The following is a 14,587-nucleotide window of genomic DNA, read 5'->3' on the forward strand; positions in this document are numbered from 1 at the left end:
GCTCCTACACTGACTAGGTCTCCTTTCTTGCTGATTAGGCTTGAAAGTATGCAAACATCTTACAAATATCCTGATTTCAGATAATCTCCACCTATTCCACATTTTGCAACACCATGGCGGCTGGAAATGGCACTCAGCCCAGAGCTCTTTGCCACGGTCGCGTACTGAAGCGTTCACGTGCGTCGGAAGGAGAATTAAAATGACGGGTTTGTTTTCCTTTTTCCACGTTTCCCCGCACGAACGGAACCGCCGCCGCGCCCGGGCCCATCCCGCCTCCCTGAGGGCGGTGGATGCCGCAGGGGCCGCCGGGACGCGGCGCGCACCGCCATGGCGGTGGCGGAGGAGGCGCTGAGGCGGCAGCTGGGGAAGGTGCGCGCGCGGCAGGCGAGGGGAGGGGGCGCGCGGGGGACCCCGCGCTGAGGGGGGGGGAGGAAGGAATGAGGGCGGCGGGAATGGAAAGGTCCTGCAGGTCCAGAACGGCCGCTGGGAGGGAAGGGAGGAAGTTTCGTGGTGGTGGCTGGTGAAGGACTCCCGTCCCGTCGCGCCCCGTCCCGTCCCTGCCCTGTCCGCAGCCGAGCTTTAAGTTGCGCGTGAATTTATTCCCGTGACTCGGGACGTGCCTCCCGGCTGCAACCTTACTGTTCACTCGGAGTTATCAATCCACCGGGGAATTGGTAACTTTTTTTTTCCTTCCTTTTTTTTCTTTTTTTTTGGTGGCGTTCCCTGCGTTAGCACCTCCGCTCCCTGGGAACACAGGCGTGTTGTTGTAGCATCCTTCTGAGCGTTTTAATTTCCATGTGAGAAACTGAGGTGGGCGTATTTAAATTTTGGGCATGCCAGATAATTTCAGGTGCGGAATGAGCGAGGTCTGCGTCTGACTCACCTCATAAATCCTCTGATCTTTAGAACAGGACAAACTATTTGATAGGAATAATGCCTCGTTTTGCATTACGAATAGAAGGGGTCCAGCTGGGGAAAGATGGCTTTGGTTTCACAACCAGATGAATCAATGCTTCCAAAAATGTGTTAAATCTAAGTTGTGCAGACATTCCTAATTTGGGCAGATTTGATTTTTTAATTTTTTTTTTCTTGCCTGACTTTGCAGTATCCTGTAAGACTGAATGGGGAGAAGCTGAGACTAAAAGGTGTTTCTTTTCATCAGCTCTGTGTTTTCTTGTACAAAATGGAAAATATCCCCATAGCTGTAGCATTGCTGGTGGGGTACCAGACTGAAGACAAATTTGGTTTAAGCTACTACTGTGTGACAAGTATTCCAGGGCAGTGATAAGCTCTTTAAGCCACTGTCAGGCTGTAGTTGTGTTTGCTTAGGCAAGGGTTGCAAAACAACTCCAGGTTTCCTAAATGAGAAGCAGAGGCCTTAATCTAGGAAATGGAAAATATTCTTCATAACTTTGGGATGTGGGAGGATGCAAATCTCTTGCGTCCTCAGGTATTGGTCTGGCTGGGGACAGTCTCAAGCAGCAGTGATTCATCTTCTTAGCTCTCAAAGACAGCATAAAAATGGGAAAAAAATCCCAGAGGCTAATCACTTACACATTTAGTATGTTTGTGGCAATCAACATCTTATGAAACTCTTCTAAAATATGTGGAGGTGGATCTGAGTTTTACCGTGTCAGCAATAAAATAATCTCCTTTTTCTAAGAGGTTTATGTTTTTATATTGTTTTTAGTTATTGTGTGCAGAGGAGACTAAACTTTACTAAACCTCTGCTCACACAGCTATGAATGGAAAGAAACGGTATGTAAGGAGTAATGTTCAGAATTTGAGTTCTTATGCAGCAACAGCAGACCTGTGATACCTTTAAAGCCTTTTTGTAATCAATTCTTTTTGATAATATATTTCACATCAAAACTACTTATAACACCACAAGTAATTATTACATTCCCCTTCTTGTGTTTCTGCTTTGTCTCATATCCTTTTTGCTATCTCTGGTAAAGAAAGAAGCCTTTGAAGTGAAACTTTTTTTCCTGATTTTTTTTTTCTCCCCCTTCCCAGTATAAGTTCAGAGACCTGACCATAGAAGAGCTGAAGAATGTTAGCAAGACATACCCAAACTTCACGTTCTCCATGAACACATACAGTAAGAAGTGATACAATTACTTTGAACTAATTGTGGCTGTGTACTTTGAACTAATTCAGGCTGTGTATAACAGAACCTAAATAGTGTGAATATCCTTCAGTTGTGTTCCTGTCTTTACTTTGACTCTTCTAAGAGTGCATAAATATAAAAACTATAAAAACCTTGATGACTTATTCACTTCATTTTATTTCAGCTTGTCAGTAATTATAGAAGATTGATGTTTTAAAATCTTTATATGTAACACCATTTTCCCCATTTTTCACGATTGTATTGAAAGCATTTTGCTATTTGTATCTTATAGAGTGTACTTCCAGCGTCCCTCAGCCTGACTGAAAATTCCTGCAACATCAGAATTACCCAGGACAAGGGATTTTCAGACTAAAGATGCAATTTTCATTAAGATTCCATTAAGGAAATACTGAAAAGGGGAGGTGGGACCTTTGTAGCATTCTAGTCTTGGCTCTTTCAGGGGCAGTGTGGTTGATTTCTAAAGAAAAATCGGTGTGGTATATTGGTAGTTGTGGATGGGACTACCATCACAGACTTGAAAGCATTTATTATTTTTTAAAATCACATTTTTAATTTCAGCCTTCAAGGATGGATCCCAGAAGGACCTCCTGAATTTTAGTGGTACTGTTCCAGTGAAATATGGTAAGATAAATCAAATTTTCTTACCAGTTATGAATCTAATTGTGAAATGTGTTGGGTGCTGTCTCTTAGCAGTAGTGCAGCTTCTTTAAAGAGGGCTAGAAAGCATTTTGCATGAATTGGCAGAAGCCACTTCTGCAAAAGCAGATGCAAAAACAGATGCTGAAATTAAAAATTATTAATTATATAGGTAAATTAACTATTAAAAAGTCATGTAGTTGGAGACTGTGTAGGCAAACTCTTTGGTTCTAATGGAGGTTGTGTGAACTCTATATATACAAGCCCTATGCTTGTATAGGCAGTGTCCAAAAATAACCAGTAGGTAATTTTTTATTTTTAACTTGAAGCCTTTGGTAAAGCTCTTAATAGCTGCCTCTTTGCACTAGTTGTTAAGTCCTAAAATAAATATGAAATGGTACCTTTAAGTGATTTCTTTGCTGGGAAAAGAGGACATGTTGGCTGATAAGAGGACCTTGGGAAGCAAAACAACCACAGAGCTTTATATTAAGAAAGACACGATCAGTAGCACTTCAAGTCGATCCAGACAAGCCTGTGTTTGTTAACTAGCCTAAGTAACATAAATACTCTGTGTGAATCTGGAAAGCGATCTCTCAGGCTTTTTTTCTTTGCTATTATGAAGTGTAAATCACATCACACACATGACTGGCTTTTAGTGCCTCTTCCCAATGCAGAAGTTACTAATGGCTTTTATTTTGCGTTGAACAGGTAATTCCTATAACATACCTATTCAGCTGTGGATTCTGGATTCTCATCCCTTTGCTCCCCCCATTTGCTTCTTGAAGCCAACTGCAAACATGGGCATTTCAGTGGGAAAGCATGTTGATGCTCATGGCAGGATTTATCTGCCTTACCTGCAGAACTGGAGCCATGTAAGAGGTGGAGTGGCTGAAGGGGGGAAGTACTTGGGAATAATGCATGGTATCATATTGAGATCCGTGGAGTGGAGTGAGTAGGGTTCAGGGCTTTTTGTTTCCTGCATTTTTTTTTTGTTAATTTTAGATATGCAATAGTTACGCAAAGAGAAGCAGAATGTTATGTCTCTTGAAATTACAGCTTTCAGGCAGTTCAAAGCCATTGTAAAGGAAGTTGTAAGTGATTTGAAGGAAAATTATTTTAAGCTGAAGAAAAGGGACCGAGTTTGTTCCAAAGCAGTGTAAGCCTCATGATACTTCGTTGCTGTTAATAGTGAGTTATAGTACTAGACCAATTGAGTATCCCTAGGAAAGTTCAATGGAAGGTTCTACCTTTTGGGCATGTCTCTGTTGGCAGAACTCTGAAACAGCACAGAGATTCTAGAGCCAATGCTGTTGCAAAATGATTCTGTACACTGTGTTAAATTACTCACTTAAATAGGACTGCCAGGCCAGTAAAAATGATTTAATGAATTCCAGCTTTCTGAAATGGATGGACTATATTTTACTTTATTGATATAGACATTCCTATGAGAACTTTTACTGACTTCACTGTGTATTTTGCCTGAAGAAGGGCTGAATTGCAAGAACTCTGGACAGTAATACTCATCTGAGAAGACTGAACTATCTTTCCTTTAGCTAGGATTTGTCCCTTTTATGATACTGGATGTGGCTATATCAAAGGTTTCCATATGTTCATGGATGCATTCAAAAATTAATTGCACTGCCAATTTCAATTTTAGAATTCCTTTTTGTTAAATTCCTTTTACTCCATACTCCTGTTTGGAAAGTATCTTTTAAAAAAGTGATGCTTTTCTTTCCCTTAAATGTTCGTGTAAATACTAAGGGTGTCAATATTTATGATTTGATTAAACTGTGTATAACTATGGGAGTTCACAGCTGCTATCACTATATGATATAGCTAGTCAGCTGTTTTGTCTTCTGTATTGCTATATTTCAGCCTAAATCGACTGTCATTGGATTAATCAAGGAAATGATTGCAAAGTTTGAGGAAGAGCTCCCTTTGTATTCACTGTCATCCTCTGATGCAGCCAGGCAATCAGAACTTCTGTCCTACATTGCAAAGATTACAGAAGGTGTGGATGTTTTCATGAACTTGTTTCTAATGTTCTCTGATATATTAATTTCTTGTTTTTAGTTGATATCACAAAGAACACTACACAGTTTTAATATCTGAATTTTTGGAGTTTGCCTGTCCACAGTGTTTTGTGTTTTCTCTGTGTAGTCAAAAGTATCTCTTTGAACAGAGAGCTCAGATTCTCTTTATTTAGTAAGCAGCTCGTTTTGGATGTTTGCGTTTAAGCCTACTGAAAACTACTGTAGACTTGATACTACTAATTTTTTGGAAATCACTGCAGGAAAACCCAGTCTGAGATTTTATGGAAGGGAGATGCGATTTTATTCTGAACAAGTTGATTTTACCCAATCCTAGTCATGCATTGTCTCAGATCTCACTCACTCACACTCTCACACTCAGTCACAAGCCCTGAGACCCAGCTGACCCCAGTCACTGCTGTGCAGCGCTGAGAACAAGGAACGCTGGCTGTGGAGTTCATTTCGTGTGTCTTGAGTTCTCCTTGTTCAGTGCTGACAAGCTGATTTTGGGACTTGTCTTTTATACCCTTCAGGAGTGGATGCAATTTGGCATTTTGCCTCATTGCTTTATCTCACCCATTTTAAGTCTTGGGCAAAATTCCTGAATTTCACAGTTCCCAGGTTTTCCATACTTGAGTGTTTTATGGCTCCAGTCCTGTTACTCTTCACCCTGATACATTTTCTTCAGGTCAGTCTTTTCTTCTTCCTTTATTTAGTGCAATCACAGATGGTGATCTGTGGCAGCTTGTGCAAACCTTTCCCTTTAACCCTTTTCTACTGTTTCTTCTGGTAATTGTGTACCCAAACTGCTTGTGAGCTCAAACGTGGTGTGCACATGATACACATTTCTAGACAATCAATCTTAAATGTTTCGGTTACGAATCTCTCTGCATTATACTCAGAATGAGAATCACTGTGTTGCCAGTAGCATTGGCTAAGCAACCTCAGGTTCTTGTATTTTAATCAAATTCCATTTTGCATGTCTTTTCAAAATATGATATCTTTTACAAATTTTTTGACCATGATATGTATTCACATCTGTAACAGTAGCAAAGGGAGCATTGTTTGTGTGATATTAGTGTCTAGCTTCTTGCTATTGTTGCTCATATGTTTCTACTTAGTGAAAAAACATTCCTATCTAAAGAGGAGTATTTGTGTTTTACAACCTTGCAGGTTGTGATGAATTTTCTGCAGTCAGGCTTGACCACTGTTTTGAAAAGGTTTGTGTAATTTGATTTAACTCTGGCACAACCATGATCCTTTATGAAGCAGCAATACTTGTATTAATACAGTGTGGATTAGCACCTAAATTTGTGATTTCCTTTTACTTGTAGGAGAGACTGACATGAAATCAAGGAGTAAAATTGGAGGCAAAAATGAAGGATGTTTTAATAAAATTACTGTTGTTGGAGCTGGAGATCTTGGCATTGCATGTGTGCTAGCAGTCGCAGCAAAGGTACATAATTATAAAATAGTATAAAAATAGCAAACCTGATTAATAGAGAGGCTTCCAGTCTAGTTCTTAGTGTCTGACACTAAAAATACCTCAGCAGTTTTAACAGCTCTGTCACTGTTTAAGTCATTTGCCTCTTTAGTTAACTTACAGACATGCAGAAGTGTTAACTTCTGCCCTGCTTTCTCAGTCAGCTTTTTTTAAGTCAAAGGATTGAATATTGAATTCACTTACTTTGAAAATCCTTACTTAGAGGGTTCTTGCCTGAGTGGTGGCCTCTTACAATTGGGATCTCCTAGTCCCCTGAAAAAGGAGTGTCTTTCTAAACTAAATTCTTTTTCTTGTGATTTGGCTGTAATCTTGGTCAGTAATTTTGTTTGGTTTGTACACAGTGCAACAAACACTGGAATTGGAGGAATTTTGGGTTTTATTCCTTACTCCAACAAGTTTCAGTTTGTTTTCTTGTTGATCTGTGTTATTTTTATTCATACAGGGTGTTGCAGACAAGGTGATTCTTTTGGATCTTTCTGAAGGTGCAGCAAAAGGAGGGACTATGGACTTGGAGATCTTTGCTCTGCCAAATGTGGAGATCAGCAGAGGTATTGGATGTTGTTTCTGGAATGGGAGCAAGTGCTGTACTGTGTGTGCTTGTGCTTGTTCTAATGAGAGCAGGACACTTGGGGAGACAGAGAGGCATACAGGCTGTCATTTGTGAAAGATGTATTCTTTTCATAGCTTCTTGCTTTCCTCTGTCTCTTCGGAGTAAAATTGGAAAGGAAGGTTCAGCAAAGCTTGAAAGCTTTTATTTCAGGCTTTTTCCATTGTTTATAGAGGTAGAGGTATGTTAGTCTGTACTTCCAGGATAAGAGGCTAATGCTGAGATTGGACTCATGCAGAAATACATAGAAGCCAAGCTGATACTTCAGTGTCAGAAGCAGAGAGAGGGAAAGAAGAGGGAAAAATATATGTATGTTAGGGAATTGGAGAGAGCTGTGAGACCAGTGTTAAAAAGGCTGATAAATAAAGGAATTTTTCAAAGTTCTGCTTTTCTAAATTGATGTTCATTAAACATGCCAATAGTTAGTTTTTAATCAGTATCACTGCATATTCAAACAATGAGTTCTTAAAAATCTTGTCCTCAGTTAACTGTGAGTGTGCAATTCAACAGAGTCGATGCCATGTCTCTGTAATTAGTGAGGATGGCCACAGTCTTTGGTCTGGGTTGCAGAGCTTGGGGCAGTGCAACTCGGAAGCTCTTCCACAGAGGAAACTGAAACTGAAATGAGCAACTTCCCCATTCTTCCTTGCTTGTGTGTCATGTTTGCATGTTCCTTGCACCCTCTGCAAGAGGAAATGAGGGGCTTTCTTGTGCTTCTGTTGTAATTGATCTTACTTTCAGGACAGGGACTTGTTCTGCTTCCACCAGGCGTCTTTGTTGCTTGTTCTGCAGCTGGCATTGCTTGCTGTACATTCTTTGATCTTATCTTGCAGGTTTTACTGCTAGCACACTTTTTTTCCTGAACCCTGGTTGTGCAACTGTATCACAAATCTGTCTGTGCCTTTGTGGTCGCCTATTATATGTTTACATTTAGCTGTGGTACAAAAAGCTTGTATGTTGTTGCTGGCTGTGCTCTTAGTAGTGTTACAGTATTACAAAATGTTTGTACACTGTCACCTGTTATTTTAGTATGCTTATATCTAGGTTTAGGGCAAGCTGGTATTAATTATATCCTACTTAGTATGCTTCCAGTTTGTCAGTGCATTAGGCCTCTGCTTTGGCTTCAGCTGGTTCCAGAAGTGGTACAACAGTCAAATCACCTTGTTGCCATGCCCAAGCTGATCACCTGTGTGGTACTCAGATATTTAAAGTTACCTGCTCAAGGCAGCTTTGACTTACATATTCCTGCAGCAAACGTGGTTGCGTGTTTCCTTGGGCTAATAAATACATGGGTTTTTACTGGAGTTAATAAACAGACTTGAAGTGCTTTTTGTGATTGTCTACATGTCCTTGAGTGAGGTATAAGATCAAAAATTAGGAGTAAAATTTTTCCCCTTCTTTAACAATTGGAATAAAAATGAAGGAGCATTTTCAGAGATGTATTTTTTTTCCTCTCTTGCCAAGAAAACTTTGAAAAGTTTATCTGTCAACACTATCTACATTTTTTTCTGGTCCCTACTGTGTAACCTTGGACAAATTGCAATCTGCCTTCTGTGTTTGGCAACTGTAAAACAGGAAAGTAGTTCTATGGGAGAGCAGTGTCTTACAGGTGCTGTGGAAGTGCCCCAAATTCCACACTGGGGAAATTGGGAGGGACAGGAGGTTAAGAATCCCTAATTAAGCTGGATGCTGCAGTTTAGCCTTTAGAATGGCTCTTTGTGTTGCATCCAAGACTCAATAGAATGACATAAATTTTAAAAACCTCTTTTCTTTGTATTTTCAGATTTTTCTGCTTCTGCTGATTCAAAAGTTGTGGTAGTTACCGTTAATTCTCTGGGTAATGCTCAGACTTACCTCGATGTCATACAAAGCAATGTGGATTTGTTCAAAGGAATTATTCCAGCAATATCACACTACAGTCAGAATGCTGTTCTCCTTGTTGCTTCTCATCCAGGTATGTTGGTACTTTGCAAAATGTTCTGTCCCTTACATGGCTTTTTCTTTGGCCTGTTTTAAAAATATGTTACTGCTGAATACACCCACATAGTCAGAACTTCTTACCACTCTGAAAGATGTTTTCCTTTTCAGCTTTGAGCAGGACACTCTTTGAGGGTTTTTTCTTTACTGTTACCAAGATAAAAGAAAATAGTATACTTTGTTTTGTATAAAAGGTATGTATTTCAGTATGTTTCTGTATGTAGTTTTGACCTGACTGTGTCTACAAGATTCACATCCATTGGCTGTTGTCTTGTCAGTTGTGATTTTTATGTACACGTTTCCCCTGTGCAGAAAGGACAGATGCATGTGTGTTATGTGCCATATGATCACACTCACAGGCTACTAATATACAAAGTATAGTGTTCATAGTAAATATTGCAGCTATATTTTGGTGAAAGGTTTAAATCTGTTGGGTCAGGGATACTGTGAACTAAGACAAAGCAAGATCACTACTTTAAAGGGAAAGAAGTAAGTGTGAGCCTCTGTCCTGTAAATGCATTGAAGACAGCCCTTGTGTATATTTCTCAAATGACTCTTACCTTCCTACCATTTTTGAGCTGTGGAGATGGAGCAGAGAGTGCTTGCCAAATGAAAATAAATTAAACACTGGCTGAATTAAATGTACAAGCCTGTGAGATTTTTGGTATAGGGAAGTGTGGTGGCTTATTCTGAAGTTTCACTTGATTTCTCTTAAAACTTTACTTGGGCTGTGAATTTTTTTCACCTCCTCCCCACCTGACTTGGTATTTTAGGTTGAAATAACCTACCAGTATGTTCTTACGTGCTTATGTATTTTCTAAAGTAAACAACTTGGTCCAGAGTTTTTCGTAATTGTGATTCAGAGTTTGCAGTTGTGTTGAATTGTGTGAGTGGTCCTTCATTGGCAACATCCTTTCCTTTCACATTTAGTTGAAGTAATGACATATGTGGCGTGGAAGCTGAGCTCGTTTCCCAAAAGCAGAGTGATTGGAGTAGGTGCCAATCTTGACTCGGAGAGATTTCAGTACATACTGACAAACCTTTTGAAAGCAGAGGTGCTGGCAAAAGATGCCTGGGTTATTGGTGAACAAGGGGAAGACAAAGGTAAAGTGATACTTTCTTATAACTATGAGCAGATGATGTCCTGGCGATGCTTAAGTAATTGAATATTGAAAGAATAATTGAGAAAAATAATGAAGGTAATAAGAAAAGTAATGAGTGGTAGATTTTCATAATGATTCTAAGTAAGACAGTTTTTGTGTGTACCAAAGTCAGTAGACCTGGAGTGATAGCAGAAGTATTTGACATTTGTCACAGTAAAAAAACCCAAAATTACAAACCCACAAAAAACCCCCAACCAACCGCATGCTGGTTTTCTTTTTGGCTTTAACAATATAATAAGAATACAGGTTAGAGGTACTGAAAGAGGAAGGAAATGTGGTATAACATATGGCAGGTTACTGCTGCTGTAACAATTATTACACATTACTTCAATCATCTTTAAGGAAGTGTCTCTGGCAAGGTGCTACTACAGAGTTTATTTCATTAAAAAGTTGTCATCTACATGTGGGTTGTTGTGGAGGAAGGAAAGTTTGGAAAGCCTGAATTTTTCTTTTTGTTTTTCTTCTCCTCACCTTATCTGGTACCTATGTTAGTCACTGTTTAGATATGCATTTAAGCATTGATTTTTTTCTATTTAGTATCATCGTGGACCAGTTATAATTTAGCTGCAAATCAAACAGAAGGAATGGCTGCTCGTAACTCAAGGCAAAAGGTGGCCAACAGGTAACACCATTGTAACCCTTTCCTTTTCTTCATGCTCAGGTACTTGATGTTTGCAGAGTTTCTCCTTTTTCTCTTTATGAATTGGGTGAACTTTGCTCTAAAATGTTCATACATTGAGTTTATAGCAGACTGTAGGTCGTGTTGTCATTCTCCTTTGGTCAGTGTGTATGGTCACTGTTTTTCTGAAGTTCTTAATAAAGTTGTGCCTGTGGCAATCTAAGGAGAAGACACCAGAATATCAGAGGCTGCCAGTTCGGCTGTGTGTTAAAGAAAAAATAATAGACAAGCTTTCTGACACACTTTTCTCAGAGCTTGTGTTGGAAGCTTCAAAGCAAAGCACAGCTTTGGGTGAATTTACCTGATTTCATTAGCTACTTATTAGTTACACCTCTTGACAGAAAAGAGAATTGTTACTACTGCAGGTAAAAAGTATTGTAAAGAAATTTTTTAAAGCAATTCTTTATTCCATTCTGTTGTTTTCCAAAACAGAGAATCATACTTTTATAGTATACTATACCTGATATGGTGCACTTAATCTGTCTTCTGGGTTTTACAAATAAACCAAAATAGGAATAATTAAAATCTAAACATCATGTTTTTCTTCTTTTCCTGGTTTATATATAGAGCTATGGAAGTTCTGAAGGGAAAAGGTCAGAGATCTTGGTCTGTTGGGCTCTCAGTTGCTGATTTGACTGACAGCATTCTGAAAGACAGAAGAAAGGTTCATTCTATATCCACTCTGGCAAAGGTAAATGTGTTATTAATATCTTTTGGTTGGCAGTGTAATTATATTATTTATGCTGGATATGACCATTAATTTTAGCAGACAGGCATGTCTGAAGCAATGCTACTGCTGTTGCTTTCTTCCAACCACAGCTTTCAAATATAGTCCAAAAATGAGTAAAAGTCAGTTAATGCTTTAATCTGAAACCAATATTAAAAGTGGATTATTCTCCCAAAAATACATGTCCAAAAGGGAAATACATTCAAGGTTGCTGACCAGCACCCCTGCAATAGCTGGATTTGGCAAATGAAATGTGTGAATTGCAGTTCCTGAGTGTTTAGTATTGAATGTAGATTTTTTTAGAGGCTGTTCAGTATCTTTTATGAAAGTACAAAATGCATTTCTGCCATTATTTTATTTGACCAGGTTTGAAACAGCTGCCTTTTTACTCCTTGATACTTGAATTAGAGGCAAAAGTTATGAAGCTTTAGTTAACTTAAAATTATAGACTGAACTTTGTTTAAAGCTTATCCTAAGAGGCTTCATTGAAGCATTAAGTCACTTCGTATGATGAGAAAACCCGTGTAGAAACATGTACTTGTCCCTTCAATTTACAGCCTTCAAAAGGGTGATTTGCATGTCCCAGTGCAGGGAAGCTGCTGCTTATTCTTTCGAGTACAAACACATACCTAATTTCATCATTATGTTTCAAATAAAGTTTTTAATAGTTTATGAACTAAATTCAGATACAGAGGGGTGACAAGTCTTTTACATTCTGTAGTTACTCTCCAGTTTAAGATTTCCCATACAGATCCTAAAAATAAATGCAGTCTACAGTGTAAACTTGAATTATAGGGATATAAGTTGGATGAATTCTCTCACAAAGTAAATATGGGATCAGTATTTGAAAAACGTTCCCCAGATACCTCTCTTTGGCTATATTTTTTACTTTATTTTGGTCAGTCTTAAAAGAACTAATGATACCGTACTATCAAGTGTCCCTGCTTGTTCTACCTAAGGAATGGGTGTTAATAGTATAAACTTTGCCTGTGTTATAGAGATATGATATATCTATATTGGAAAACTCCTCCAAGTGTGGCATGGTTCACAAATTTTTATCTGCACCGTAATCTTTTCCAGTTTCTATACAGTAACCCACTGCAGAGTATGTAAAATAACTGGAATTTGACCCATCCAAACGCCATATGATGGAATATCCTTGGTTAATTAAAATAATCAATTCTTTTGTGTACGTACACGCTCCAGGTGGCATGTACAAGTAACCGTGTGACAGTGTTCTTTGTGTGTTGTTTCAGGGATGCTGCAATATAAACAGTGAAGTGTTCTTAAGTCTCCCATGTATTCTTGGAACCAAGGGAGTGCTGGAAATGGTCAAACTGGAAGAAGACCCACTGGTGCAAGAGAAACTGCAAAGCAGCGCAGGGTCAATTCATGACCTTCAGCAGCAGCTGAAGCTGTAAGGAAGCACAAGGGAGGTCTCTGTGTCTGCTCACACAAGTTGGAGATTTGCAAGGCAGAAGAGGTTGCTTCGTATATATGGATTTCTATATAAAACAGGAAGTTTTGTTACTTTATTTTCCCAAAGTGCTTTCTCAGTTTTGGTTTAAATTATGTAATACTGCTCTGTACAGTAATGTCTTCTTCGAAAAGTGCACTTTTGGTAGCCAAAATGGGGAGGGTAATATGCAAGAATGTTTTACCTGAATTCAGGTGACATTCTCCTCTGGTTTTTGGTTGCTGATTATAGCCTGATTCTTGGGTTAATCTTAGCTCTTTGCACCTCATTCCATAGCTCCATCTTTCATGGCTATCGCTGATGCTCTTATGTCAATGAATTGCTAATTACCTCCTACTAATCCTGCTAAGGGGAGCACAGTGTTAGCAATACCCTTCAGAGCTGAAGTATTGGATATGGATTTGTGTGGCATGCTTAATGCTGTTGGGAATATTCTGGTCATGACTTGTTTTGCTTTTATTTCGTAAAGACATTCAGAGCACTAAGGCATCTACAGTTCTCAGTACACACATGCAGCACTGCAACAGGTGCTCTTCCTGAATGGGATTCAAATAAAGGATAAAGCCCAGCAGTTAAGGAATGCAGAAGTATCTGTGCATTCAGACCTCGCTCCAAAGCCAGCTGAGGGCAGTGAGCTTTACATCAGGCTGAGGAACATACAGCTGCTTGAGAAGGCAACAGAACCTGTAACCCACCTCCTTACAGGCCAAGGGTGGGATGAAAAAGCTGGATGTGCGTTTTTAGATAAGTCAAAAAGCAGATGTTTTTTGAGATTTTTGGGGGTTTCTAACTTCTTGATTTGCTGTACTGTAAAAGACTGTATTCATCCTGGTTGTGCCTCAGCATCACATTGCAGGCAGAGGAGATGTGGGCTCCACTCCTGCTGTATGCAGCTTAGGAATGTCATTCCATGTTTATGCTTTGAGGGGAGTCTGGTTTTAACGAATGTATATGAAGTATTGATGAAGCTTTCTAAGCAAAAGTAAGGTCTGTGGCAGAGCCAAAGATCTGTTCCTTTGTGCCTTCTGCTTATATCTCACAAAGAACCAGAGTTGCAAGGAGTTCTGGGTGTATATTGATCTCAGAACTGAGATAAAAATAGAAAAAAACCTTCAGTGATTCAGACTTTTTTTTTGTGGAAAACTCAAATTTCCTTTATCGTGGTGGTCAGTGGTGGGACAAAATTAGTGATGGCTGCAAGTAACCAAATTTGCTGCTGTATTTTTAAAAACCACGTAACGCAATGGCTGCACTTTTCTGGGTTGTTTCCCACTTACTTTGGAAAAAACACTATGAAATTAAGGTTTTACGTTGTTCTTCAAGGTGTCGCTTCTCATCTGTTAAGCATTTTTTTTTCATGCGAACAGTCAAGGTGTTGTTTTATATATCTTAAGCTGCCAACTCTCACGGGTATGTTTCGTACATTAATGCTCCTGATCTTGTGTTTGTGTCGCGTTCCCGTGAACAAGAACCAAAGGACCGCAGCTCCTTTGGGCGGCGCAGTGGGCAGGGCACTTGGCTTTATCGGGGGAGAATGAACTCACGGAAAGGCTTTTCAACAACAAGCTGCCCCGCCAGAGCCGCCCGGGCGCCCCGTGCGGTGCCCGTGGCGGAGGAGGCGGGGCCGCCCCGCGCCCGCCCCGTGACGCGCGGAAG

At 39.6% G+C, this 14,587-nt stretch overlaps 1 protein-coding gene across 5 annotated transcripts; it reads left to right on the top strand.

The window, feature by feature from the left end:
* Positions 1–274: 274 nt before the first annotated feature.
* Positions 275–14,253, top strand: UEVLD (UEV and lactate/malate dehyrogenase domains). Of its 5 annotated transcripts, none has more exons than XM_051804406.1 (12): positions 275–369; positions 2,017–2,101; positions 2,690–2,752; positions 3,476–3,639; positions 4,643–4,778; positions 6,132–6,253; positions 6,744–6,849; positions 8,692–8,862; positions 9,816–9,989; positions 10,586–10,670; positions 11,295–11,418; positions 12,711–14,253. In XM_051804406.1, the coding sequence occupies exons 1-12, from the start codon at positions 328–330 to the stop codon at positions 12,873–12,875; spliced, it is 1,437 nt and encodes a 478-aa protein (XP_051660366.1). In that variant the 5' UTR covers positions 275–327; the 3' UTR covers positions 12,876–14,253. The 5 variants fall into 5 exon arrangements, 4 of the variants coding, with proteins under 4 accessions (XP_051660366.1, XP_051660367.1, XP_051660368.1 ...); XM_051804407.1 differs by lacking the exon at positions 275–369 and adding an exon at positions 427–674; XM_051804408.1 differs by lacking the exon at positions 275–369 and adding an exon at positions 1,592–1,612.
* Positions 14,254–14,587: the final 334 nt, after the last annotated feature.

Source organism: Manacus candei, unplaced genomic scaffold (assembly GCF_025592945.1).
Source record: "Manacus candei isolate 608988 ecotype Guabito, Panama unplaced genomic scaffold, ASM2559294v1 h1tg000060l, whole genome shotgun sequence".
In the NCBI taxonomy this organism is placed as follows: Eukaryota; Metazoa; Chordata; class Aves; order Passeriformes; family Pipridae; genus Manacus; species Manacus candei.

What these genes read in the sequence shown, in the direction of transcription:
- UEVLD (XM_051804406.1), top strand. Translation starts at nt 328, where the DNA reads ATGGCGGTGGCGGAGGAGGCGCTGAGGCGGCAGCTGGGGAAG. An exon ending in TGCTAGCAGTCGCAGCAAAG is followed by an intron (nt 6,254 to 6,743) that starts GTACATAATTAT and finishes TTATTCATACAG; the next exon opens with GGTGTTGCAGACAAGGTGAT. An exon ending in CTATATCCACTCTGGCAAAG is followed by an intron (nt 11,419 to 12,710) that starts GTAAATGTGTTA and finishes GTGTTGTTTCAG; the next exon opens with GGATGCTGCAATATAAACAG.